The 26,157-nt window shown below is 45.1% G+C and overlaps 1 protein-coding gene across 6 annotated transcripts in view; it reads left to right on the top strand.

Annotated features, from left to right (window-relative positions):
* The window catches only part of LOC135388516 (uncharacterized), a 102,962-nt gene that overhangs the window by 27,897 nt on the left and 48,908 nt on the right, over window positions 1-26,157 (top strand). For 5 of the 6 annotated variants that reach the window (XR_010421444.1, XR_010421443.1, XM_064618103.1 and 2 more), the window contains exons 3-4: window positions 5,722-5,849; window positions 6,896-7,140. Coding sequence is in view for 4 of the 6 variants with exons in the window: in XM_064618103.1 (XP_064474173.1) it covers window positions 5,722-5,849; window positions 6,896-7,101 (334 nt within the window). In the remaining 2 variants the exon portion in view is untranslated. Of the gene's footprint in view, window positions 1-5,721; window positions 5,850-6,895; window positions 7,141-8,036; window positions 8,672-26,157 lie in introns of those variants that run through there. The other variant, XM_064618104.1, reaches the window with a different exon arrangement.

The following is a 26,157-nucleotide window of genomic DNA, read 5'->3' on the forward strand; positions in this document are numbered from 1 at the left end:
TTTGATCCGACCCAATAAGGACCGAAATTCCCTTCACTTGCAGTATGCCTAGGAACGATACGACATCAGCAACATGTTCTCCAGCTTCCTGAAGTAGAACCAAGTGACTGTCATCTGCTGAAGCTGATGGAAGATCATGACACAGAACTGTCATTTCGATTGCTTCCATAGTTATTACCTCCTCGGCATACTGGCTTCGTATCTGGGGCTTCACTATTCGTCGCCTCTCTGGTTTCCTCGCCATAGCACTGGAAAACGTGCTTATTGAGTGTTCCTCCTCTCTCAGGACGGGCAAGATGCGAAAAAGATCCTCTCGCACAAAGGTACTTTGACTACCGCTGTCAAATAATCCTCGAACGTATGCGCACTTCTTGTCGGCGACCACCCAAGCCAGGAAAGTCTGTAGCAAAACCGTGGAACGTGAAGTGGCTGATGACGTGGCGATCACTGCGCTGCGGGTTTGCGTTTTAGGGCTAGTTGACTGGGCTGGGTTGTACTCCGGGTCACACATGGAGGTTACGTGTCTACTTTTGCATTTATCGCATTTGACACGCCTCACACACTGGTTCGTCATATGTCCCACCCAGGTGCATCGGAAACATCTTCGCTGAGATTTGAGCTTCTCTTTTCGGGCGCTCAGATCCATATCAGAAGAGCATCGTTCATCGTATGCGCCGAAGAGCCGCAAAAGATGCACTGGCCCGGCACAGAACCTGTTTGGAGTACTAGCCCACTGGGACGACTCATCTGATTCCCTCTTCGTTTCATAACTCCTCCTTCCTGGCTAGATATTCCCGCCCTTTCTCTGCTTTCAACTTCGTTCTGGAGAAAAGCGAAGAAATCTTCTAACTGCTTTTCGGAGTTTTCGGGCCGTGCTGGTTGTTGCTGTTTCCTACGATGGTAGCCCAGAACCATATCCTGTGGCAACGCCTTCAGGAGAATGTGGTTCATCATCGCTGCGTAACTTCCAGCAGTTACTCTAAGAGATTTTAATCTCCGCATACTAGACTAGACATACATCTTCCTCAGTCCACCAGTGTCGTGCGAAGAGCGAATATAGGAAAGTTGACGCAAACGGGAGAAATACTCGTGTTCTATCTTCTGTCTATCACCAAAACGTTTTTTTTTTTCATCAACTCCAATGCATCATTATAGCAAGCTTCTGTGGCCTGGAGTCCCTCAGTCGCAGCAGACGCTTGTCCAACGAGAAGAGATCTCAGGTACTGGAATTTCTCGATCTTGGAAAGGGTAGCGTTTTCATGTATGCTGCTTAAGTATTGCTCCCAGAAGCTTGGCCCCAGCGTGGGCTCGCCATTGAACTTTTGGAGCTGGAGCTTTGGTAACTTAATTCCAGATCTCGTTGACTGCCTCAAGGACTGAGTGTTCCTTTCAGTTTGTGATGGCACGGTGTGCGAAGCGGAAGCGCTAACTTGCCGAAGTTTGTAGTTCAATTTTGAGGCCACTGTGCTTACTTCCTCTTGATATCCAAAGCAGCTGTCATACTCCTGTTGAAGATCTTCGATCGGAATGAGCGTCTCCAGCTGGGTGTCGACGTCTTTCAAGTCGGTACTGCAAATGGTGAGGCAATTTAGTAGAACGACGAGCTCCTCAGCGCTGGCGGTCTCAGATGAAAGAAGAGAATTGCTTTCGTTGATGATTCGAGTGGTCCTCCCTCGCAGTACAGCCCTTTTTGCCTTCAAGCGACCCATCCCCCTCGATAGTCCGGAATTACCTTCCCGGGTTTCGGCACCAATATGTTATGGTCAGATGGATAGCTACTAACCAAATTTCGTTTAGATCAGAGTGACACAGAAAATTCGATGAGGTAGAGAAAAGGACTCGACCCAGAGTTCAGAAATTCCAAAATTAGTTTGTCTTCCTCGTCGTTCACGAGTTACAACACTAAAACAAAGAAACAAATCCCCGAAAGGTCCAAACAACATCATCGTCATTCAGTCAATGAAATCTAAATCAAGCACGGTTCGCGCTGCAGGTCTCATTCCGCAACAAGCTTTCGTGATGGTGAGACCGGCCGTGATGTAGTGAACGCTGGCAGGAATCAGCTGTGCACCAACGGTGTTAAGGTTTTTGCAACGGACCCATTATGGACACTCATTGAAGAGATGCAAACGGCTAACACTACGTGCACATTTCGCTCTCGGTGTGCAAGCAAGTCGGCCTTGGCCTGTCTGACCTTTCCCCCTTTCTTTATGTTTAATAAACATATCCCCCCCCCCCTCTCGGTGTGAAATGGACCCTGAGAACCTTCCTAGTTTCTGTGTGGCCGTCGCGATACCGTTCTATTTGGAGTTGTCAAAACCTGTGATAATTGTACGTACGTACTTCGAATTGATGTGTGTCATTAAACCTGATATGATTTATTTTTCTCTATTCTCGTCTGGTATTGTTGCCCTGGATGATTAGCATGGCTTGGTCATGGTAAGGAATACAAAGTAAACGAAGTGTAGGAATGTATACGCGCCATGGCTAATTATGCACTGCTTATTATTCATACTGCTGGTGTCATCTGTGACGTAATTTATTTACAGTCGTATCAGTCCGCGCAACCGATGGATGGCGCTGACGGTCTCTATCATTGCGTCATTCTGAAGACGCAGGGCTGTATGGAAAGTTCGCTACCTGTCTATATATAACTTGTGCATAGCGTGATAGGGTCGCGTAATAGCGTGATAGGGCCGCGTGACAGGGCACGCAGGGCACGCACGATTATCTCGCAGAATCCCGGTGGCCCGTGTGCTACTTTTGTCATTCCACAGTGTATATCCCAAGGTACTGCTGGAGCAGACTTGGCTGCTCCTAGCGCTTTATTTTGTCCAGTCACGATCACTCAACTCGTGTGACATGCCGGCTTCCACCGTGCAGTAGCTGGCTTTGGCCATAACGAAACTACAAGTTAACGTCGCTCACGCTCGCCATCACCTCATCCTCGTAGACATCGGTGGTCGTGGCCGATTGTGACTCCGGCCCCAAAACTAATGCATTTTGGCTGCAGTACCGCCCTGAGGAAGGATGAAGCACACTTGTACAGCAACTAGAGTAGAATATTTAACTTACGTACCTTTAATATTTTTGCGAGCAACTTGGTATCTTGCACATCAAATATTATTATCTATTTATGAGGTAACTTAACTTTATGAGGCGCATCTGTAGAGTGGCTGTTCAGTATTGGGGGTAACGTGTCTTCAAAAGAGGCGGGCATGTCATTATATAGTAATTTTGAAAAAGTAGATGTTCCTGCGAGCTAATAAAGCTTTTAGAGCGCAGCTCTTAGTACTCCCTTCCTTGGTTGAGCGCCGTCTGCGTTGCAACCGGCACAGCGAACGAGGAGCGAAACGAATGAAGAAAGTACGGGAGAGCTTGAGAAGTGCAGCGGGTGGTCGTACAGCTGAGTGAAATGAGCGTGAAGAGGAAAACGAAGAGGGGCGAGGAGGAAAGTGAAGGAAGAGGGTGCTACAAGAGCAGTCGGATGAGCCGTGCTCGGTCTGCGGCTTCTGCCTATATAAGCGCAATAAAATACGCTCATGACCATCAAGAACTGGGATAGTAGTGCTACCTGAAGAAAGTGCTATGTGTGGAAAATAAGAACAGTGGTGTATAACGGAACCTCAACGGCTGCGCTCAAATTTCGCATTGGTGGTGGTGGTGGTGGTGGGTGGTAAAATTTCGCATTACCGACTATGTGATAATGACATTTTCAACTTCACACTCTTCGCATGTGTAACGTCAAAGTATCTTGAAAGTAACGGTTTATTTTTAAGGTTATTTAATGCCTATCTGAAATATTTTTTGTAGATTTGTTGAGTAGAGTATTTTTTGGGGGAGATTGGGTATTGAGTACTCTACTCATTTATTTATGTTACTCAGTTGGGGTAGTGCTCGAACCGGCGAATCACCCCCGTGTCATAGTCACGATTTTTATGTTGTCGCTGCTTTTGACTCATTAACTTAATTGAAATACGTTTTATGAGTATCTAATACAAACCTGGGCTGAATCTTCCATGCCGTTGAGTGATTCAAAAATTGAGCGTCCTTGTCGCAAACCAATCCCCAGCTATGAACGGTCACAGTACCTTTGCCCTAGTCGAGACTGGTGCTACCAGGTCATGCGTATCGAGTACTTTTGTCGCAGCCTCGGTACAGTTTGCACGTATCCACCGACGGAGCAGTTTTTGCAGATGGGTGACGTGTCCCTCGCCTTTCCCACGGCGCAATGCACGGACAGAGTTTATGACTTCAGCTTGAGGTATGTTGCGTCCACCTTAGTGATGTCCAAGTGCATACCTGATGTATTGCTCGGCAATGATTTCCTGTGCAACGCTAACGTCGGCATTCACTGCAAAAATCACACTTGCGCTTGGGGTACGTTCCCATACCCGTCGCCTTTTTTGTAGGACCTTCTTTGTGATATACGCTATGTGCTCAAGAAGACGTCCTTTGGGCATCAGCTTATTCACTCGATCGTCTTTATTCGCCCTTGCACTACTCGTATACGTCCGGTTTGGCGTCTGCGGTCCCAGCACACTTTTGAGGGATTGTCTTAGGGCCTGTTTTCACGTGCAGCGCTTTGCATTAGAGCGCTGCAACCAAGCGTTGTTTCGTACCTTCGTGTTCTCACTTGCAAAGCATAGCACACAATGGTCGGAAGGCTCGGCAGCTCAAGTCTCACGAAACCTCGTTGGCGACGTGAGGCAAAGCCGTTTCGTCTTGTGTTGATTCTTGATTCCGATAAGCTATGCGGACGCACAAGTTCAGCTAGCTGGGCAAACGGCAAATTCGACGCCGTACTCATGTCACCGCGACATCAGCAAAACACTGCACTATGAAGCAAAACTATCCCACAGCTACCACGACGTCATGATCAAAACAGTCTCATGATTGGCCACCACAAACCAGAGAAACAATTGACAGGAGCCCAACTCTCAAAAACGATGTTTGCCAGTGGTTCGTGTCATGCGACAAGAAAAAAAAAACATGCCATGTGCTATGGATCAAAGCGCTGTAAGTGAGAATAGGCCCTTGCTTCCGTCATATATTATGGCCATAACAGCGGTGAAGCGCACGTCTGTTCGTTAACAACCCTTCTGAGATCCAAATTATTCCAAAGTCGACGTGCACCGCAACGGCGCTCACCCATACAGCAGTGGACGCAGTGCATACAGCCTCTCCCGACCGCATTAGAAACAGCAGGAGTACTGTGTCCAATCTCCTCCAGTGCCCATATTGCCGCTCTCCTGCGGGCTGTAGGGTGGCGCTCCTGGCCCTACTGAAAAGCAACAGCTACTGCCTGTTTTAAAACGTTTCCGCGACATAGTTAATGTCGCGTTCCCAGTTCACAATTACCCATACCAAACGCAGTCGGCCACACGATTAGCCCAGGTAACTCGCCTCCTGTTCATTGTCGCCTATACCGGGAGTCCTCCTCTGAGCTGGCAGTCATTCAATCTCGTGTGTCTGACATGCTTGAACGAGGGGTCATCCAGCCCTCATCCAGCTCGTGCACCCCACCCCAAAAAGAAAGATGAGACGTGGCGGTTCTGAGCTGCCTATCGCAAGTTGAACTACCTGTCGCAGTAGAATGTGTAGCTTCTTTCTCAATACAGTGTTCACGATATCAGGAGGGTTTTCCTGCTAGACCCAGCTGGTAGCTAGGACTTGACGCTTCCTTTTGATTTTTCTTAATTTTTCTCTTTTTTTTTTCAGGAAATCTCCAGAATTCCTCATGGGGTATCCTCCAATTGCTAAGAAGCTGCTCATTGCTGTTGGGCTCCTCAGCGTCATTTCATTGTCTCTTTTGGTGGCTACAGTGGTGCTGGCTTTAAAAGTGCAGGGTAAGGAAGAGTGCGACATTGACGTAAACGTTATACAACTTGGAATGTTATACGGCTCATTGCTAGGCGTAATTCGGGTCGTTACCACCACTAATCTGACTCACTTAGCAAATCAGTATCCGAATATCGCACGAGGTAGTGGAAAGAGAATACAATTGGAATTCTCATGCGAAACGCGTTTTAATTCCCCCCAACGAGTTGTCGAGTGTATGAGCAGCTCACGTACGCCAGTTGGCTATCTGGGCTGTAGCGGACTGTGGTTCCAGAGCTTTGATGTTACTACATGACATATAAAAATGCCAAATTCAAAAACGATAAGCGTTTTGCGATCTTTTGGCGTTGAAACAGACTCGTTTAGGTGACGCGTTTACACTTTCATTTCACTCAACTTGAAACACTTCAAGCGGCATCAAACTACATATTTACGTTTGTGACGCCTTTCATGACTTGTAATGCACTCTGTGAAGTTCACATAAATGCGCTTTGTACTGTTTGATGCTGTCGACCAGCATGATGAAATGGACTAGCTCTGAAAAGACATGTCACGATAGTCTAGAAATAATATTAATGGCGTCATGATATTACACGTAAGGTTGTCTGCCTATGGCGACATGTTGCACGTGCCTCAGGGGATAGTCCAGGAAAGTCAAGGGTTGAGAGACGGTCTGTCCCATGTGGTACACAAGAAGGTGAGATAAGAAAGATAATTACGATGATGAAGGAGTAAGGGAACGCCATGGAATTTAGCTATTTAAGTGTGTCAACAATAAAACTTCCTTAGTTGTGAGTACGCAGCCTTCCTGTCTGATTTCTTCTGTCCTTGTCTCTCTGCTGCGTAAAACTTTAAGTATGACTTACCAATTACCCCGTTTCGCTACCTTAGAGTGAAGGAACAATGGCACAATGAAGTAATATGTAACATCTGCTTTGCTTACCTCACTTTTTTTATAGTACGTGCTTTTTATAACTATCGTTGAAGTGTTGATTCATCCCATACCGGAAATGCCTGCGGTAACTACAACGCATGTTCTTTTACATGTGCGAAGGTTGCGAGCCTGCTGTGGTCACGGAAGCGACTGCTGCAACGGCAGCTACGGAATCTCCAGGGACATTCACATCTAGTGCACGCTCCACGGCATCGGATTCGGAAGCCATGTCCACGCCTATATCAGGCGGTACGACCACGACAGCCAATGAAGCATTGTCCACATCACCGGAAGTATCAGCACCAACGGGAACCACCCAACCATGAATGACCAACATATAGCGGTACCGTGAAGCATGCAAACAGGTATTACCTCCTTAACGTTGGGATGACGAAGCATCAGGAATATCCGAGGAGTATCACAAGCGCGGTTCCACTCTCCACGATATATAGGAAGCGTTTCGTACACAGAAATAGCTAGCTTTCAGTGGTGAGCCTCTCACCCTGACGAGAGAATATAAGGTTCCACGTGACCTTCTGACGCCACCCATTCAAACGTTGCCCACCTGCGCACTGCTGAAGAGGCCCAAAAAGCCCGAAACAGCTGTTCAATGCTGGTGTGGCAAAGTTTGGAACTTGTAAACATACGAGGGGTGTTCAAGTCAAACTGGGACTTTCTGTCTCCTGGGTGTACAAATGACTCTCGCTACTTCTTTTTGGTCATTTTCACACGCGACAGGCCTCCGCGTTCACCACGTGGTGGTCCAAAGTTTCTGCAAAACAGAAGACACGTGCTGGACAAGATGGCCGACAACGAGGTGAGCGCGCACATCGAACAGCGAATTGCCATGAAGTGTCTCGTGAATGAAGGCGTAAAGTCATCTGAAATTCACAGAAGACTTCAAGCTCAGTATGGCCACGATACACTTAGCCGCAACAAAGCGTTTGAGTGGTGCAAACGGTTCCGAGACCGCCGTACATCAGTGCAGGACGACCCCGGCCGGGGTGGCTCAGAGCCCAGTGTCAGAGTTCCTAAGAACATCCAACTTGTGGAGCGCCTGATCCTCAAGGACCGACGGATAACATGTCCCGATATCAATAGTGCATATAGTGCGATCAATAGTGCATATTACTGTTAGGTTCTTAGGGGTGTGCATAAGGCGCTGAAGCAAAAGCGGCCGGGCCTCATCACCAAAGGAGCCCTCCTCCTACAGGACAATGCACGCCCGCATACCGCACACCTCACGACACGTACCTTACAGGAACTTGGCTGGGAGTTGCTGCCACATCCCCCTTACAGTCCAGACCTCGCCCCCAGCGATTTCCATCTCTTCGGGCCACTGGAGGCGTTCCTTGGAGGCCCAGCTGCGACGACGAGGTCAAGAATGCGGTCCGATCATGGTTGCTACGCCCCGGTAAGGATTTCTACGCTGCTGGCATCCAAGCCCTCGTGAAACGCTGACACAAGTGCATTAGTGCAGCTGGAGATTACGTGGGAAAATTAAACTAATTTCTCGCCTGTAAGTTCATTTTACTTTTGCGAAAAATGAAAAGTCCCAATTTGACTTGAACGCCCCTCGTATGTTCTACGTGCAGCCAAAGAGCTTCGGCTACTTTCCCCTGTATATGTACTTCGCTGGCTTCCACTGGCTTTCAATGGTGAGTCTCTCACCCTGAGGGGAGGATATCACGTTCCACGTGACCTTCTCATGCCACCCACTCAAACATTGCCCACCTGCGCACTGCCGAAGAGGCCTAAGAAGGCCGAAAGATGTGTCCCGTGCTGGTGTGGCGACGTTTGGGATTTGTAAACATGTTCTAAGTGCAGCTAAAGAGCTTCGGGTACTTTTCCCATATATATATATATATACATACAGGGTGTCCCTGAGAACGTGTCATTGAATTATAATAAAAAAACTACACCACCTAGAATCATGCGGTCCCGGCATTTGTTCTTACTAGGTTTTTGTCACCTCCTGATGTTAATGTCGTGTAACGTAAATTTAATTATGTAAATGTTTGCGAACTGAAGTCGGAAATTTGCCAACTATAAGGTAACTTTTTTACCCCACCAATGTGAAGAGCGTGTCTAATTAACTCAAATTAATAATAGTTGACAGGGATATTCAGGGGCTATCCCATCAGAAAAAATAGCCAAACATCATGCGCTAACGGAGCTAGCGCGCGACAAATTTTTCAGCGCAATCCTTGTCAGTCCGACGAAAGGAGGTTGGAAACCCAGCCCACACCTGCAACACAGAAAGATATAACACAGGTATGGCTCATCGCGTCCGACCTTAGCTGGGATCGCACTTTCCCTCTCCCAATTTCCGGAACTGCCACTTTTTCTACTATCACTCTGTGGGCTGGGTTTGGAACCTCCTTTCGTCGGACTCAGAGCGATTGCACTCAAAAAGTTGTCGCGCGTTATGGTTCGGTGCTACGAAATGCATGATGTTCGGCTATTTTTTCCGATGGGGTAGCTCGTGAATATTGCTGTCAATTATCATGAACTTGAGTGAATTCGGCACGCTCTTCATATTGGTGGGGTAAAAAAGTGACCTTTACTTCGCAAATTTCCGAGTTCAGTTCGCAAATATTTACAAAATTAAACTTAAGATACATGACATTCACTTCAGGAGTTGGCACAAACCTAGAAAGAACAAATGCCGTTGACCGCATGATTCTAGGTGGCGTAGTTTTTTCGTTATAATGACATCAATGACACGTTTTCTGGGACACCCTGTATATATACAAGTTGATCGTGCACTCCCAGCGGAGGACACCTGTTTCGTTCTACTTGGTGTAATAAACACCCATTTCCAATTTCACTTCATACTCCTATACTCTTGTCACATGGGCAGTCGTAACCGCAGTTACGCTTAACGACCGATACCCTTTCAAAACGCGGTTATCATGAGCCATGGTTTGTTGTTGTCACACGGCAGTTTGTGACATATTGGCAGTGACCACGTGATTGTGACACAAGCACCAGGTATATTTTGATTACGTTGTATTGTGGGGCCACGGCTGGGGGAACAACAGGCGTCGAAGGAAACGGCTCTTTATTGCACGACTTCATTCGCCAAGATGGCGTGGCTTGGAATTACCACTGATCTCGATTGTGAAAGGCTGGATCGCGGATAGGGGGCGCGAGCGCGAAGAAACCGGCCGCCATCTTACTGTACCCACAACAGTCGCCGTAGCGATCAAGGCAACTTCTTCCAATTACGGTCGTACCAACCGTACTGGTAAGGTTACAGGGCCTAAATTTATACAGGTGAGTCACTCTTTATCGAGTAATAAATAGGCGTCCATTCTGTATATTTAGTTGACCATTATGAAGTGTTTTTTTGCCCAAAACGAGCACTGGATGCAGGTTGCTTGATCGCTCTTCCGACGTTCAATCGAGCACACTTGCATTTTACCCGGCGGCAAATACAGTTTGAGTGCATAATATGCTTGAAAGAACACGTTACACTACACAAGTAGTGTTGTCATCAATATATGTGCGAGCACTCGAGCGCTTTTTTGCATGCATTGCTAGCATGGTACACGGTGTTCTCTGCGGAAGCAAGTGCCACATTCCTTTCTTTAAATTACCTTCACGCACAAGTTCGGTATTACGTCATAATGAGACCACGATTGTCACCTTTTTTCATGTATTGGTATTGTTTTGTGCCTTGGTTTGATTTGTGACAAAGAATCCTGCGTAACGGTGGTGTGGCGTGACTTGAATAACGCCTTTGTGTCTGAGCTGTATCGTCAGCTTGTTACGATAGTAATAATTTGTAGCGTGTCGTGCTATTTGTAGCAGTTTTTAAGGCAAAAGTGGTCTCTCAATACAGATTTCGTCACGAGGGCTACCCAGTGAATAATCTGTGCAGTGTGATACGGCTGGATGTACAGGTAAGTATCACGTTCCTCATCCACTGGTTTCTACTTTACAGGAAGGAACAACCTCAGTGCACGCGCTGTGGTTAGCCTCTCTCAGTTTTGCATATTTTCTTACATGTTCACATCAGAAACACACCTTACACTTTAGGCTCCTTCACCCAGCAATATAATAATTAGAGATTATAATTCTTTTTAGAATAGTTCCCCATATTCTTTTTAGAATAGTTGTTAATCTTTTTAACTTTTAGAATATACAGGGATTGTAAACCATGTTTTAAACTGATGTTTTAACATTTGCCCAATGCATTTATTAAACAACATATTCATTTTTAACTGGTTGCACCCAAACCAATGTTCTGATGTATTATTTCATTTGTTGTCGATGCACCATAAAAATTGGAATAATCGTCATCAATGCAGGTTACTTCACAGCTGCCTCGACATACTCAAGAAATGGGTGCAGAACCTGCGTAATGCCCACAAACTTTGACTACCACAGCACCTCCAGAAAGTAAAGGCATATGTGTCACATGGGATTTTTAAAGGCATTCACAGTATATAATACCTTGTATGAACTGTTGTAGATCTAAGCAGCCTCTACAGTACACTCTCAGAAATTAAAACTTGTCAGGGAACTGTGATAATTGTTTCAGTTAATAGGCATGCACATATACGCTATAAGAAAATTATTTATTGAGAATGCACTTCTCTGGCTACTCATGTTGTTTACATGTACTGTTGATCACATTTATTTATCACATATTATATTCTTATATATTATTATTATATTATCACATATTCGATCACATTAAATTTGAAATTTAGCATATATCGGAAAATATCAGGAGGGAAGTTGCTATTCATTGCTCATTCCAACCTAAAATTGAGTGCTACAAATTTAGAGAGCGTACCTGACCATTGTCATTCCTAAAATATATATTGCCAATGTAGCAAGGTCATAAAACAATAAATGTAGTCTTCTGCGACCTCCCTGCACGTTCATTGTATCCTGAAACGCATAAGTGCAAGAAACAAATCTTGAACTTGAATAAACTTGAACTCGTGTATATTTTCTTTACTCATCATCAGTGATCTTCATTACAAAAGCATATCATGTTAGACTTTTTTGTTTGCGTTTCACAGACTGGGTACACGAGGGCCAAAATGACAAAATCACAACTGTTTCAAGCTCCAAATAGTCCTGTTGCAATTTGAAGATGTGGAGCTGCATTTTTTGGAACATGCTCCACATAACAAGCATGACAAAGTCAGCACTGGATAGCAGGACCCCGTCCCCAAGCAGCTTTTCTCACGCTGCAGTTGTATTCAACAAAAGCATGTGAGTGCTGGAGAAGGACATTCAGTTTGGATCTACCGCGCCTGCAAATAATCAGAACAAATAAAGGAAGAAGCACACAAACATAGAAGGGCTGTACTTCAAAAAGAGACAAGTCCTGTGTCTCAAGCAGGTGTCACCACTTTCTAAGTAACTTAATTGATTAAGCTTACATCACTACCTGATTAACTGTCCTAACGAGTGTGATCTAATTGCGTGAAGTAATTATTTGGGCTGCTTCGGTGTGTCCATATTTGCGAGGCAAAGCACCGCTGTCGTTTACTAAAAGACGATGCTTGATATAAATCATACTAAACGTATACACGGCTAAAACAACGGCTGTGATTCTACAGAACGATGTCTTTCTGCCATGCGAGTATATCTTTTCCCGGACCGTTCTTTATGGAACAATTTTTGTCTAGAACACAGTACGGGATATTATATACATGGTTGTTATTAACCTCAAGTCGTTTCTTATTGAAATATTGGCTAGGAAACGTGCTGTAGTACAATCCCCAGCGCTGCACTGCAGTGACGGTTTAGTTTCGGAATGCAAAACATCACGTAATTAAGAATCGAACGGCAGGACACCTGTGAAACACTGTTAGGATACATCAGTACACTGACACCTTACAAAATTGTGTGATGACAAACAACGATCAATGCTAGCAGCGCAATAAATACTCACAATTTTTGTTGCCTCCCATTGTTTTCTATGGGCACACACAGCACTTTAGGGCCCATCAACATGGCGGCGCGAAGGCACGCCTCTCCCCCACGAGCCCCTCTCCCATGCGCGATCCAGCCTTTATACATAGAGATCAGTGGGAATTACGCTCGTTCTCACGCGCGCTCGTCTTCTCGAGTCGTCGTCTTCCACGCTAGAGCACTGCTTCCATACTCATAGTATGTCACGAAAAGAATAGGGCATAACGGCGATCAGAAAGCTTAACAATCATTAAATACACTGTACGCACATGATTATTTGCGGGAAATATCATTACACGCGTATTCACGTCAGGAAATCGGAATCATGAAACTGTGGTTACCTCGCGAAACCGAAGTCGCCAAGCTCGGTTTCCCATATCCGCGGTAGCGGCGTAACCTCCGTTCGGTCGGCCGTGTGACTGCTGCGATTAACGGCGATTATCGCTGCCCGTGTGACAAGGGTACTAGTTATGTTGTCCACGTCTCGTTTATTTTGTGTTTAGATATAGATTAGTAGTATATAGATTAGAAGCCTAAGAGGGCGGTTGACCACGAGAATGAAATAAATAGGAAAAATCAGAAGAAGCTTACAGGAAAACACAAAGGGGAGTTTATTAACACTTAGGGTGGACTCCTGCGCTCCTTGTTTGCGCTCTCCCATCGAGGGATGGCAGCACCGCCGCGAAATTGTTTTCTTCATATTTTTTTTTTTCTCGGCAACGGAGGCGGAGCATCTCGCTCGCGCGCGCGTCTCAGATCGCAGTAGCTTTGAAGGAAATGCTCTTCTGTCTCTCGCGCGGCGGTCTTTCCGGAGCCTTCGCTCGGAGGCAACGTGGCAACAAGGCCGGTTTCACACAAGCCTTTTTTCTGGGCCGAAATCGGGCATATTTATGTGTACGGGGCTGTTCACACAACTGCTTTTCTCAATGCCATATGTTTCAGTGGAATCCGTGTCGCGTCTGTGAGACGCACGGACGAGAAACTCTGCTGACACCGCTATTGCAGCGAAACTTTCCTCGTTTCACTGGTGCCTTTTCGTTTTCCGCAATACGCAATCCAAGCTTGCGGACTTTGTTTGCGTCGGCCATCACGTCGTGCGTTCGTCCAGCGTGGAACATCAACCCTGGGCTCGTAACTCAATTTTCTACTCTGCGCATCACATTCTCATCATGATCATCATTACAGATCTCATAACTCCCTGTGAGCCATGTGGTAGTGGTCCAATATTCTAGTAGCGAATTTCCTCGGTCATCTTCATCATGTATGTGTTGTTGTGGCTGTTTGCAGACTTGAAACTCTGGAGTTGGAATGATTCGGGAAAAATTCTCATTGTTAGAGGGTGGAATGAAATGGTGACACTATCGAGAGAGGGGGGATATACGCATACCGCTGCTTCAACAAAATGCAATAGCCTTGGTGGCCCTTTGAAAGTCCTTCTTTTGATCACACCAGGTTGTTCAGTCGACCAGTAAGGGAACAATATTAGGGTTCCCCTAGGCTAGAGATTTAAGGGTGTAGATTTCAAAACCATTCGACGTAAAAAAAGAGCTACTTTTCCGGACTGTGTTATGCGCAATCGAGAAAGCTGAGGTTTAGGTTTGGTTAACCTCGATTTAGAGGTCAATCGACACTTCATGGTTAACGGAAAGTTGATGCAATCCAGTAAACTTGGAGAAAGCAAAAAAAGAAAGAGAAAGGAAAAAACGTGAACGACGACGAAGAAAATAACGAAATCAAGAAAGAAAGCAAAGTGACGTCAATCAACGGTTTAAAACAGAATGAGTCCACAGACCGTTCTTGGTAATTCCTACATTCGCACTCTTGGTGAGCGTTCCTTTCCTGCACCCAACGAAGTAGTGAGACACTGGATGTAAGTTGAGGACTGTCGGAACAACAAACCAGGGACGCGCCTCACTTGTGGACATAGGCACAACGAAGCATTCCCACTTGGGAAGGATATAGAAGGGCGATTGCATGCGAAATGTATACAGCGGACCTGCCCGGCCCTCACAAAACCATCGCGAATTTTTACGAAATTTTTTTAGCAGTTCCTAATAGTGCAAAACGACATACCACCAAACATTTCTTCCCAGATATCAATGTGGCGGGTTCTAGACACGAGCAAAGCTCGCAGCGCTGGCGAAAACTGTGAGTGGCGTGAACGGCAGCTGTGGCTCATAGAAAGTACCTAGAAGTGTGCGTTTTTTTTTTTTTTCTTATAGAGGAAACCATGCTCTACACAGCGTCGCAAATCCCGGTTGTCACGCTGTAATCGGAGCTGGTATACACAGATCGGTAGTTTCGCAACTTTACTCCAATTTCACGATTTTTTAAATCAAACCATTAAATTTCAATGAATATTTTTTTCTTCGAAGGTCTCATGGAATACTTCAACAGGAAAAATCGTAAGAAACGTAACTTTCGTTGTCATTGCACGAAAAAGAGGTGAAGTATACGATTTTTCCAAAATTCGCTACAATCGAGCGTAAAAACGCCATGAAGAGGTCGGAAGAGATGTCTGAAACCAACCCTGTTTTATAGGACGAGCCTTCCTCTACAACACATTAAAAAATCTCGATGGTGTTTTTTGTATAGAAGAGAAATTTTTCTTTCTTTTTCTTTTTTTTTTTTTTTTATGTTGCAGTAGAGTGTATTGCGGCCACACTGACCCAGTTGCATGTATCCTGTGGGGTGCTATATTTGTTTTTTGGTCTCCTGTTTTAATTTGTTTGTTTTCGAATGTTTTTCTTGTCTGGTTGAGTTTTAACGTGCAAGCAATATGCTGTGGCACAGACTTCTGCAAGGTTACCACAGTCTTTTATTCTATAGCATAACGCGCGTATTGCAATCCTGGATGGTTAGGTTTATGGCATTGTTTCCGGTGTGCGCGGTGGCGGCGAGGAGAGATTGGGGATTAGCGGTGATGGGCAGGTCTAAATAATACTTTCTGTCGTGTGAGCTAAAGCCCTGCATGGATGAGCTTTTTGACATCCGGATCCTACCCGAAAGATCCGCGTCTTCCACGACACGCAGCAATACTTCAGTCAGGGGGATGAACGTGTAGTATATTTCTATTGTCGGGAAAAACTCACGTTGGGCCAATCGTTGGACGACAGTCGAGTTGCTTTTTGCTTTGCTTTGCTTTTTTTTGTCTCCCTGGGTGACCTGTGACGCTGGCGATGTTTTCCCTTTCTCGTCTGTTCTCTCCCTCTCCCCCACTTTGGCGGTTCTGGGTGGTTGTGGATTTTCGTTCAAGTTGAGTGAAATAAATAACAAAATGCGGAAGCGTTGGCTGTTTCTGTTACACAAAGTGCTTTATTTTTCGGGATAGGTATTTCTAAATCACAAACTGCAGCCTGTTGTAGCTGCGCCAAACACGAACATGATATGAATATTCTTTCTCAAGTTCGAGTGATATGCCGAAGCAACTTTGCATTCACTGATAGCTGATGCACGTGGAAGCTTTCACAGTAGAACAACAGTATATCGGCTGCACAGGCACACACATTCACAGATCCAGCATGACAGAGAACATGTCCATATCCCTTTGCTGCTTGTGTAGGCGTCTGGTTGACCCGTCACAAAGGAACTTGTGCAGGAAAGATGTTGCTCCAACCACTCAGAGTGGCTTATGCATTCTACTGTATCCATGTAGATGCTTTTCTGAAGCATATATGGGTTGAGTGTTTATACCTGAGCAAGAAAGATAAGGATCAGAAACGTGAGAAACAAAAATTATACTTGCCAAAATGCTGCGTATATGCCACAGGTGTGGTGCTATAGCATATATGCTATGCTAAACGGTAGAATGGAATAGGAACTGACTTACCTGTCATCAAGTGGGTAGCGGAAAAACGCAGTATTGGTCCTTCTTGAATCGTTGTCGCACCAAGCAAGCGAAGCAGACCTGCCTTCCACTTATCTATCACTGAACTGACTTGCAGAAGTACCGAAGAGGCACCAAGTTTTTCAGAGTCGGTATCGACAGCATGTTAGGGGAAGAACACTAAAAACCATCCAAAGCGGTACCGGCATAGATGCTTTGCTTGCGTCCCTGCTGCACCCACCACATTTCGAAACTTTATGGCGAGTTGCTCCGCCACCGCCGACACGGCAGACACGGCGTCACCGGCTTGAGCGCGCCAAGGAAAGTTCATAATTTCAAACCGACCAATGAGCGCTCGCATACCGTGGGAGCGGCAACAGGAGCCAAGGGGCTGGTGACAGTTGAGAACTCGCGCTTCAACGTAAAAATACTGATGTTTCATGACGTTTGATGACGCAAAAAGCTCGCAGCGCCTCACTTTAGTCCGCAAGGGAACTCGCGAGTTTCATCCCCCTGGTTCAGTTTCTGGGCTCGATATTTTCCAATTTTCCAGGAAATAAACGTTATTTCCCGTCGGCACAAAACTGCACAGAAAAAGACTAACAAACACAGCTGTCACGGAACTTCATCCGCACGGGCGACAGTGAAAACCCCGGAGTGGCACAGCTTTTGTAGCGAGGACACGTCCTGAGCGTCCATGATGCCACCAAAGGATACACGAGAGCAAGCGCAGATTTAGCTGCCACGAAATAATATACGTAACCAAGCACAGCAACACATTTTGTAACAAACGGAATAGGTAAAGTTTATTGCAAGTGAAACGCAAGGTCGGCGCCGAACGCGCACCTCGACTCGAGACGCCAGAGATCTGTGCCAGACGCTCGAGCGGCTTGCGTACACCTCGTACTGTGTGTTCGGTACCTAGTGTGAATTGATGGCCCAATCTCGCGGTTTACCCGGATCCGACCCGCTCCTGATCTGGCGCCATCAGCATCCTGTCCGCAGATCACTACAAGCGTCCATATTTCATCCGAACCTGCAAGTTTCGGGTATATACTCCCATCCATGGATGGCGCAGGGCTTGTGTGAGCCTCACTAGAACCTAAGACAGCTTGGACGAAGAGCCACCACCACGAGATTCCGTCACTTCCAGTAGTCCTGTCATCTAAATGAAGTCTTTGTATGTGCTTCTTTTCCTCTAGCGTTATAATTTGTTAGACTTTTCGTGGTTTACATTTTTGCTGAAATGTTCGACATTTAAATGTGACAGTTAAACGGAACTTTGATCAACTGGACATGTATTTAGGCGCTTAATATTCATGCTGGTGAATTGGCACTCTACTGCGCTCAACTGGAACCAGGTTCCTTTGCTCCGGATGATTGTCATGTTGAAAACCAGCCAGAAAAAAATCGAAAATACAGGGAATTGAAAAGGGAGCCCAAGAAACAAATATAGCACCCCGCCGGATACACGCAACGTGGGTCAGTGTAACGTAATACCTTCTACTACAAAAAAAAGAAAAAGAAAAAATCTCTTGCGAAAAAAAACACCCCCGAAATTTTTTAATATGTTGCAGAAGAAGGCTCGTTCTATAAAACTACGATAGTTTCGGACGTCTCTTCCGACCTCTTCATTGCGTGTTTTACGCCCGATTGTAGCGAAATGTGGAAAAATTGCATACTTCCCCTATTTTTCCTGCAATGACTACGAAAGTTACCTGTCTTGCGATTTTTTTCTGTTGAAGTATTCCATGACATCTTGGAAGGAAAAAATATTCATTAAAATTTAATGGCTTGATTTTCCAAACAAAAAATCGCGAAATAGGAGGAAAATTGCGTATGGACTACTCCAAGGGAAGTGGCTAGAATACCGGTGTCATGTCGCTGCTCTTGGATATAACATGCGCGGTCCCAAGTTGTACTCCTGTTTTACTAAGAGGACAGTCGGAAGAAGCCCAGGTTCTGCCATGAAGAAACTAATCCAATCCAAAGAAAAAGAACAGAGCTGTAGACGGCGCAAGAGAACATTATATTTCGGAAAACCCAGGACGTCCAAGGATCCCAAACTCAGGAGCGTTTCTGGAGACAAGGATTATGGTTCGCATTCGGAGAGGCCAGACTTGGACAGTACAGTCTTTGTCACAAAAGCAGCTGAGTTCCTTTCCAGTATAGCAATTACCGCAGAGGAAGCTGAGAACATTGAAAGGTCTACAGTGGAGCAGAGCAGCTCGGCGCTGTGGCATGAAGAAAGAAGAATTAGGATACCTTACAGCTATATACAGTATTTGCCCCCGCACAGAGCGCCTTTCAAATACTCCCGCATAGTTCATGAAATACTGTACCCCAGGAGCTCCGAAGCAATCCCAACATCAAATATGGAATTGATCACGAGAACGATGCCGTTGAAGTATTTTGATTCCAGTACCCATACTTCAGAGTTGAGAAATGCGGACTGATTGTCGATCTTGCAATACCGTTTCTGTGTACGAGTTCGGACAGGCTGATCGACGATGACGGAATCCTTGAGATAAAGTGTCCCGCCTCTGCCGCCAATTACGACACGATCGACGAAGCCTCGAGGAGACATTCCATTGGGGTAAACCTTCACAAAAACATACTGCAGCTACCGAAGTAGCACAAATATTTCTATAAGATTCAAGCGCAACTAAATATCACTTGCCGGAGATACTGCAAGCTAGCTGTGTGTTCCCCGTCTGACCTCAAGGTGATTCATATTGAGCGTGATGAAGAATTTTGGCAAAGGCTTCTTCTTGAACTGATTTTTTTTTTTTTATCTGGAACACTTTTTGCCTGAGCTTGTCGACCCCGAGTGAAGAGGACCATGAAACTGAGGGACGAACCAAGCCGTTATGTTGAATTGCGTGACACAATATAAGAACTGAAGATATACCCAATCGATGACATCACATTGGGCTTTCGTCTGCATACGAATGCTTGTGTGTAGAAACCGAGCTTCCTTGCACACCGTTCTTGTAAACGTAAAATGACGCACATAGTGACTGTACATAGTGTAAATATGCTGTGGTTTTAGCATGTATATATTATACATTTGTATACATACGTATGCAGTGAACCCTCGTTATTATGCCCACTCCAGTTCCCGCGGATTTTGGTCATAACGCGAATTGTCATATTAACGAGAAACGCACCCTCCGCGGAATGGTCAGACCGCTACGCACAACTAAAGCCTACGTAAGTATGATTTATTTTCTGAAAAGTCTATTAACAATGTATGCTTCGAACAATTTTCAGTAATTAATTTTTCTAGATGGACAATAGCACCATCAACCGTGAACACGTTATCAATGTTCGTTCTTTGCTAAAAAAATAACTAAGCAACCTGTAGTGGGGTATGAAGGTTTATCAAAGAAAGAAGAAAAGGTCAGCCAGAGGGTCGGCGTGCTATTAAAAAAAAATAGTGAAAAGAATGGAAACTTGTAGGGGGGGGATATGTTTAATAGAGTGAAAGAAAAAAGGAAGAAAAGAAAAAAATGGAAATGTCAGCCAGGCTATTGCCAGCTTGCTGTTCCGAAAAAGAGAAATAAAGAAAAAGATAAAGAAGGAAACTGAAAAAATGAAAGAAAAAGAGGCTCGCAGTGCAGTGCTGTACAGCACGAATGTCCAGTCAGAGGGCAGACGCAAGGTCCGAGTCTTTCAAGAAGCGGAGCAGGGCTGTAGTTACGGCCCACTGAGTAGACCGAGGGACGGGACTAAGGAGGGTGGCCATGGACAATGTTCTGCAGCCCAGCTGTATTCGACGGCGATGGAGGGCTTGCCGTTGGGGAATGTGCTACTGGCAGTGCAGAAGACAATGAGGAATGTCGGCCACCTCGTCCCAGCTGGAACACAAGGGGGAGCTGGATTAGCCCATTTTGTAAAGAAACAATGGGGTGCCGGCAACGTTGAGACGGAGGCGGTGCAGCACTGATTCCTCCTGATGACTGCAGCGACACGCAATGAAAAAAGTAGCCCAGGGGTCGATGGACTGCATGTGACTGTTGTAGGTGGCGGCCTGAGATCTAAGTGCTTGGGCACGGGCTGCACACCGGCGGCGAATAGCTAAATGGCAAGCCGAAAGTGTAAGTGATGGACGTGCAGTGGCAGGAGTAGCAGCTGCTGCGGCTCGTCTTGCAGCCGCGTCTGCGCGTGTGTTACCGGTCAGGCCCACATGACCGCGCACCCATTGAAGGGACAAAGCATGACCTTGGCACGGAGTCTGTTGTACATCTGAATGATCATGCTGGGTATATCCTGTATGAGGTTGGTGAGAAACTTGTAGGGCTTTGCGTGCCTCCTTCGAGTAACGCCGCTCTTCATTCGGGCCGCCAAATCAGACCTCTTCCGCTTTGTTCCGGCCGTCCTAACGTTACGTCAGCAGCACAATGTAACCTGGTCCCGTGGTCATCGCCTTTTTAAGCGCTTTGGTTGTTCGAAATAGTGACTCTCGTTCGAAAAGCGATGTGAGTACAAATACGGGGTCAACAATTTCAGGTGTCATCCCAAACCCTGACGCCATACTTTAACACATGTCACTCTCTGAGCGAGGTAGGTGGTAGCCTCTACTGGGGGTTAATCTAAGGGTCATGTGATGCGGTTACAATAACGAGAAGATAATGCCTGTGTTTGAACCTATTTGTGTCAAAAATCTTGATCATTGTCCGATAAACGGATTGTCATATTAACGAGGGGAATTTACATGCCGGCGGAACGGTTCCCGAGAAAAACGGTCATAAAGCGAGTATGTCATATTAACTGGGGTCATAATAACGAGGGTTCACTGTATGCGCGTTGACTTACTTCCTTTAGCTTCAGTTTGTTTTCATCGTGTCATTATTTGTATAGTTTAAAGGGACTGAAAAGTGAAAAATAACCCCCATATTTTTGACCATTATCGTGCACAACATCATTGTTTGATAACACATTGAAAGCGTTACTTCTCAATTCGGCATATTTTTTACGCATAAATATTTTGAAGATTGCCGGAACATGGTCGGTGCTGCCAACGAACGGCGAAAAAGAGCAACTTGGGTTTCGGGTCCAGAGGTTCCAGAGATTGGTCAACCCTTACCGCGTGAGAGTTAATTTTGTACACAATTGACGCACACTATCTTACAGCTGAACGCCATTTTAAAAATGACGCTCGCTTCCATTGTTTCTACATTAATAAAGCGTTAATAAAGCATTCAGCTACTCCGCCGGTACGAGCTACGATCCGCAACGCCATCTGCTAGGGGTTTATTGTGGTTTATTGTCTACTTCGTGGGTAGTCATGCTGGTCATGCTGGTCGCGCGAAGCAGAAAATGGAAGTGGCTGTGGCTGCTGTGTCATGTATTCGAGAGACCACCTGGCGTAGTTTTGGTGTTCGGGGATGCAAAAATCATCTTCGTTCATCTCCGACGGCGGGCGTTTCCTACCACAAGATTCCACAGGAGAGTACGCGAAAGCGAATGTGGTTCAAAGCACTCTGCTACTAGATACAGCAGTCGTGTCGTGTGTGCTGAGCTCATTTTGCTGCCGATGACTACGAAGATGACGTAGAAAGCGAATTGCGAAGACGTCCAAAGCAAGCTGCCATTCAGTAACCAGTGATTTTGCTTCATCGAGGTGACGAGTTCAACACAACCTCTTAGGTATGTGCAGGTGTCACGCATGTATAAATATAATATAGCTACTAGTCCCGTACTGAGCATTGTCAACATCAACAAATTTGATTTTAGGGGCCTTTCAGTGTTGTAGAGGCCCCAGACTGCTTCGTGTGTGTGTGATCCAGGCACTCAAGTTGACCTGACCGAAATAGCTGAAAGCAGGTATGCAAAGTCCACACATAGAATCACTAGATCTGTTACGTGTTGCAGACTTCGTAACATTTTTTACGTCTTTGGGCAGGTGCAGAACATTAGTATGACACCAACAGCAGGAGAAGAAACCGATGAGAACTACTAGCTTCTTTAAAGGGTAGAGGACTACTTCCTGTTGAGGTACAGTTATGACTAGGGAACGTTAATTAATTTTCTAGAGATGCATCCTCTACACTTGAATGCCCAATGAAACAGCGAAAGTTCATTGTATTCGAAGCCCCCGTACTGGAATTGTTCAAAGCGTGTCACAGCTGCAGTGAGCCACACAAGGCTACATCATATTGGTCCTAAATTCGCAGAGTTCCCCTATCTCGGACACAACGATCATTTGTCTTTATTGCTCTCTCAATCCTACCTTCTCCTAGATTAAGGTGGTCCTGCGTTGCATGGGCACTGCTTATGCTTTTTCGACTTTTGCACTCAGGTTCTTGTTCTGTTGACTAAATCTTCAATTGAGACTTTGCAGCCATCACGCTGTCTACTGTGTTTGCCCCTCATCTATATTGATGTGATATAACGGTATAGCACATCAACATGCCGACAACTTACCAACAACAACCAAACAATCTTGACTTGGCCTACTTTTGGATGGAAACTACACGATGTGGTAGCATCCACATATATAAAATTTTAGACGACGGAGATTCTCTGTTTTTGTACAGCCTTCATTGTATATTTCTTTTGTCTTGATTAGCACGCGTGAAGAAAAGTTCTCACCTTCATGAAGATGACAGGTCATTGTTGGATATATCTGCAGCATTATTGTTCCTGTAATTTTCTCATCACAAGAGAATACTAAAGTGCACACAGGTGAAACATAACTTGCTTGTTAAATTCAAAAGGGAAGGGAAAGACAAAACCGTTTATACTTAGAAGTCCTACTCTGTTTCCTAAATTTCTGGACAATAAAAAAGAAATATAAAGTTTGAGGTGTGACAAAATGTTGCTTCTGCTCTTATATATTATATTTCTTGTATTATACTTCTGCTCTTATATATTGTATTTCAATTAAATGTTACGATGCATTTCTGACATCTGAACTGAGAGCGCAATATACACGGACAAAGAACGGAGAAATAGACAGGACGGGCGTCTATTTCGCCGTTCTTTGTCCGTGTACCTCAGTTCAGATGTCTCATTACCAACTAGTCCAATCCTCAACCCTTCTCACGATGCATTTGTCGTGTACACTGAAGCCAGTTGCAGTTTACGGGGCTGTCAAAAGTACTTTACAAAAGTACATCTCAATTACAGTAACAGACAACTTATGCACTAAATTAGTTCACCATTTTTGACTATTATGGACACCAATGCTGCATGGTGGACTTTGTACCCAGATCCGAAGGGTTGATAATACTTGAAGTCAGCCCTCAAGGCCTCCTTTAGAAATGTTAGTTGGTGACGTGATAATGAATCAGTTACAAGTACTCCTTTTCGTAAAACAGAGTTAATCAAGCGTTAAATCCCAATCTTGGTTCAAATATTAATTGGCATTTGGAAACGTGGTCAATAAGAAGTGTATTAAAAGGCTATGAACGCAGTTCAGCTGAATGACACAGATGAAAATTATCCTATTTACTGCTCATATATTTATTTATTTATTTATTTGGATAATACTGCCGGCCATCAATAGAGGGCCAAGGCAGAGAGAGCACAATGAGCAACACAGGGACACAGCATCAATTTGGCTCAGACAGAGCCTGCCGTAACGAAAATAGCACAAGAAAACAAGTGATCGCCTAATTCAACATGCTTAGTTGGTCTATAACTGCCTTAGAAAATGCTGCGGAGCCAGGAATGCACGTCAGGTGTGATGTTAGCTTGTTCCATTCGCGAGTAGTGCGAGGAAAAAAAGAACAATTGAACAACTGCTTTCTGCAACGAAATTCACTGATAAGGTTAGCGTGTTTCTGCCTGGTGGTTGAACGACTCTCGTTGAATTGAAGATAGTCGTCGAATTTAAGACCGCTTTTACCATGTACAATACTATGAAAAAAATGAAGACGCCTTACTTGTCTGCGGCAGGCTAAAGGTAACAGGTCTGATGCTTCATACAACGATGTCACCGAGGTGTCTCTCCCGTACGAATTATATACAAAACGCAAGGCTTTTTTTCTGGGCAGATTCCAGATAATCAATTAGGACTTGCGTAAATGGGTCCCACAAAATGTCCGCATATTCTAGAAGTGGTCGTATGCTGCCAGTTTAGTCGCAGAAGTACAATGACACATATTTCTTTTCAGGAACCAGAGCTTGTGTGACGCTTTGGCAACGATATGATCAATATGCGCTGTCCAACTAAGGTTTGACGAGAGGATGACGCCCAGATATTTATGTTTGGAAACCTTTGTGAGTGGTACGCTATCTATAACATAGGAAGACAAAATTGGTGATTGTTTCGTAGACACAGTCATTTGTACACATTTTCCTACGTTCAAATTCATCTGCCACGAGTCGCACCATTTAGAAACAGAACCGAGAGCAGCTTGCATACAGTTCTGACCAGCACTATCAGACACTCTTGTGAATAAAACACAGTCATCGGCAAAAAAAAAAAAAAACGACACTGTACACCTGGATATTCTAAGCATAAATCATTGATGAAGATTAGAAAGAGTATAGTGGCCTCAGCACAGAACCCTGTGGCACTCCAGAAAGAACAGGCAAATGCGAGGATACTTCATGGCCAATACTTACAAACTGTTTGCGGTTAGTGAGGTAAGAATCAAGCCACCTGACTAGACAATCGTTATCCAATATATATCTTAGTTTAAACAGCAGTTTGCGATGAGACACTCTATCGAATGCTTTTGTAAAGTCCAAGAACACAACGTCAACTTGGCCGTCATTGTCTATTGCTGAGGCGAATTCATGAAAGGTATGAACCAGCTCACCGTGGAGTATCCCCTCCGGAAACCATGTTGAACACTAGCCAAAAATGACGCATTTCCCAGGGAAGTCACAATATGCTTAAAAACAAAGTGTTCCAGGACTTTGCTGCATGAACTTAGCAGTGAGACAGGTCTGTAGTTACTCAAGCAGGTTTGGTCTCCTGACTTGAATATGGGCACAACCTTTGCAAGTTTCCAGTCGTTCGGGACAGTTCCAGATTGCAAGCTGTGAGAATATATTATGTACAAAAACTTGGAACACCACTCCGCATACCTGTGCAGGAAGGCATTAGGTATGCCGTCTGAACCATATGATTTTTTAGTGTCGAGTTTCAGAAGGGAATCGACTATGCCTTCTCTTGTGATCTCTAGATCAGCAATGTGGCAGTGGTTACATGCGAGTGGCGGAAGAACGGAGTTATCAACAGTAAACACTGAGGAAAAAAAGCTATTAAATTCACGTGCGATGTTCGCATCATCTACAATAGTTGCCCCATCACGATTGATCGATGTAATCTTTGTGTCTTTTTTAGTTATACCCAAAACGCACTGTCACAGACAATCTGGATCGGTCCGCAATCCTGGTCGGTGCAATCCTGCTGGGCACGCCGTACCGTCCGCACTTCACGTTCGTGATCTTGGTTTTCATTTGCAGCCGTCTGGTGGACGCTTTGCACAATACTTCCAGAAGTTTCAAATTAAAAGAAAACACGTCCAGGATGTCTACTTGAAAGAAATTCACATTCATACAAATGCGATTTCATCTGTTTCGGCGTTTGTCGATGTTGTTCTCTTCGTGCGGGCCGCTGTCATCGCCGTCATCTTGCCAACGCGCAACCGGCAGT

This window comes from Ornithodoros turicata, chromosome 3 (genome assembly GCF_037126465.1).
Source record: "Ornithodoros turicata isolate Travis chromosome 3, ASM3712646v1, whole genome shotgun sequence".
Classification (NCBI taxonomy): Eukaryota; Metazoa; Arthropoda; class Arachnida; order Ixodida; family Argasidae; genus Ornithodoros; species Ornithodoros turicata.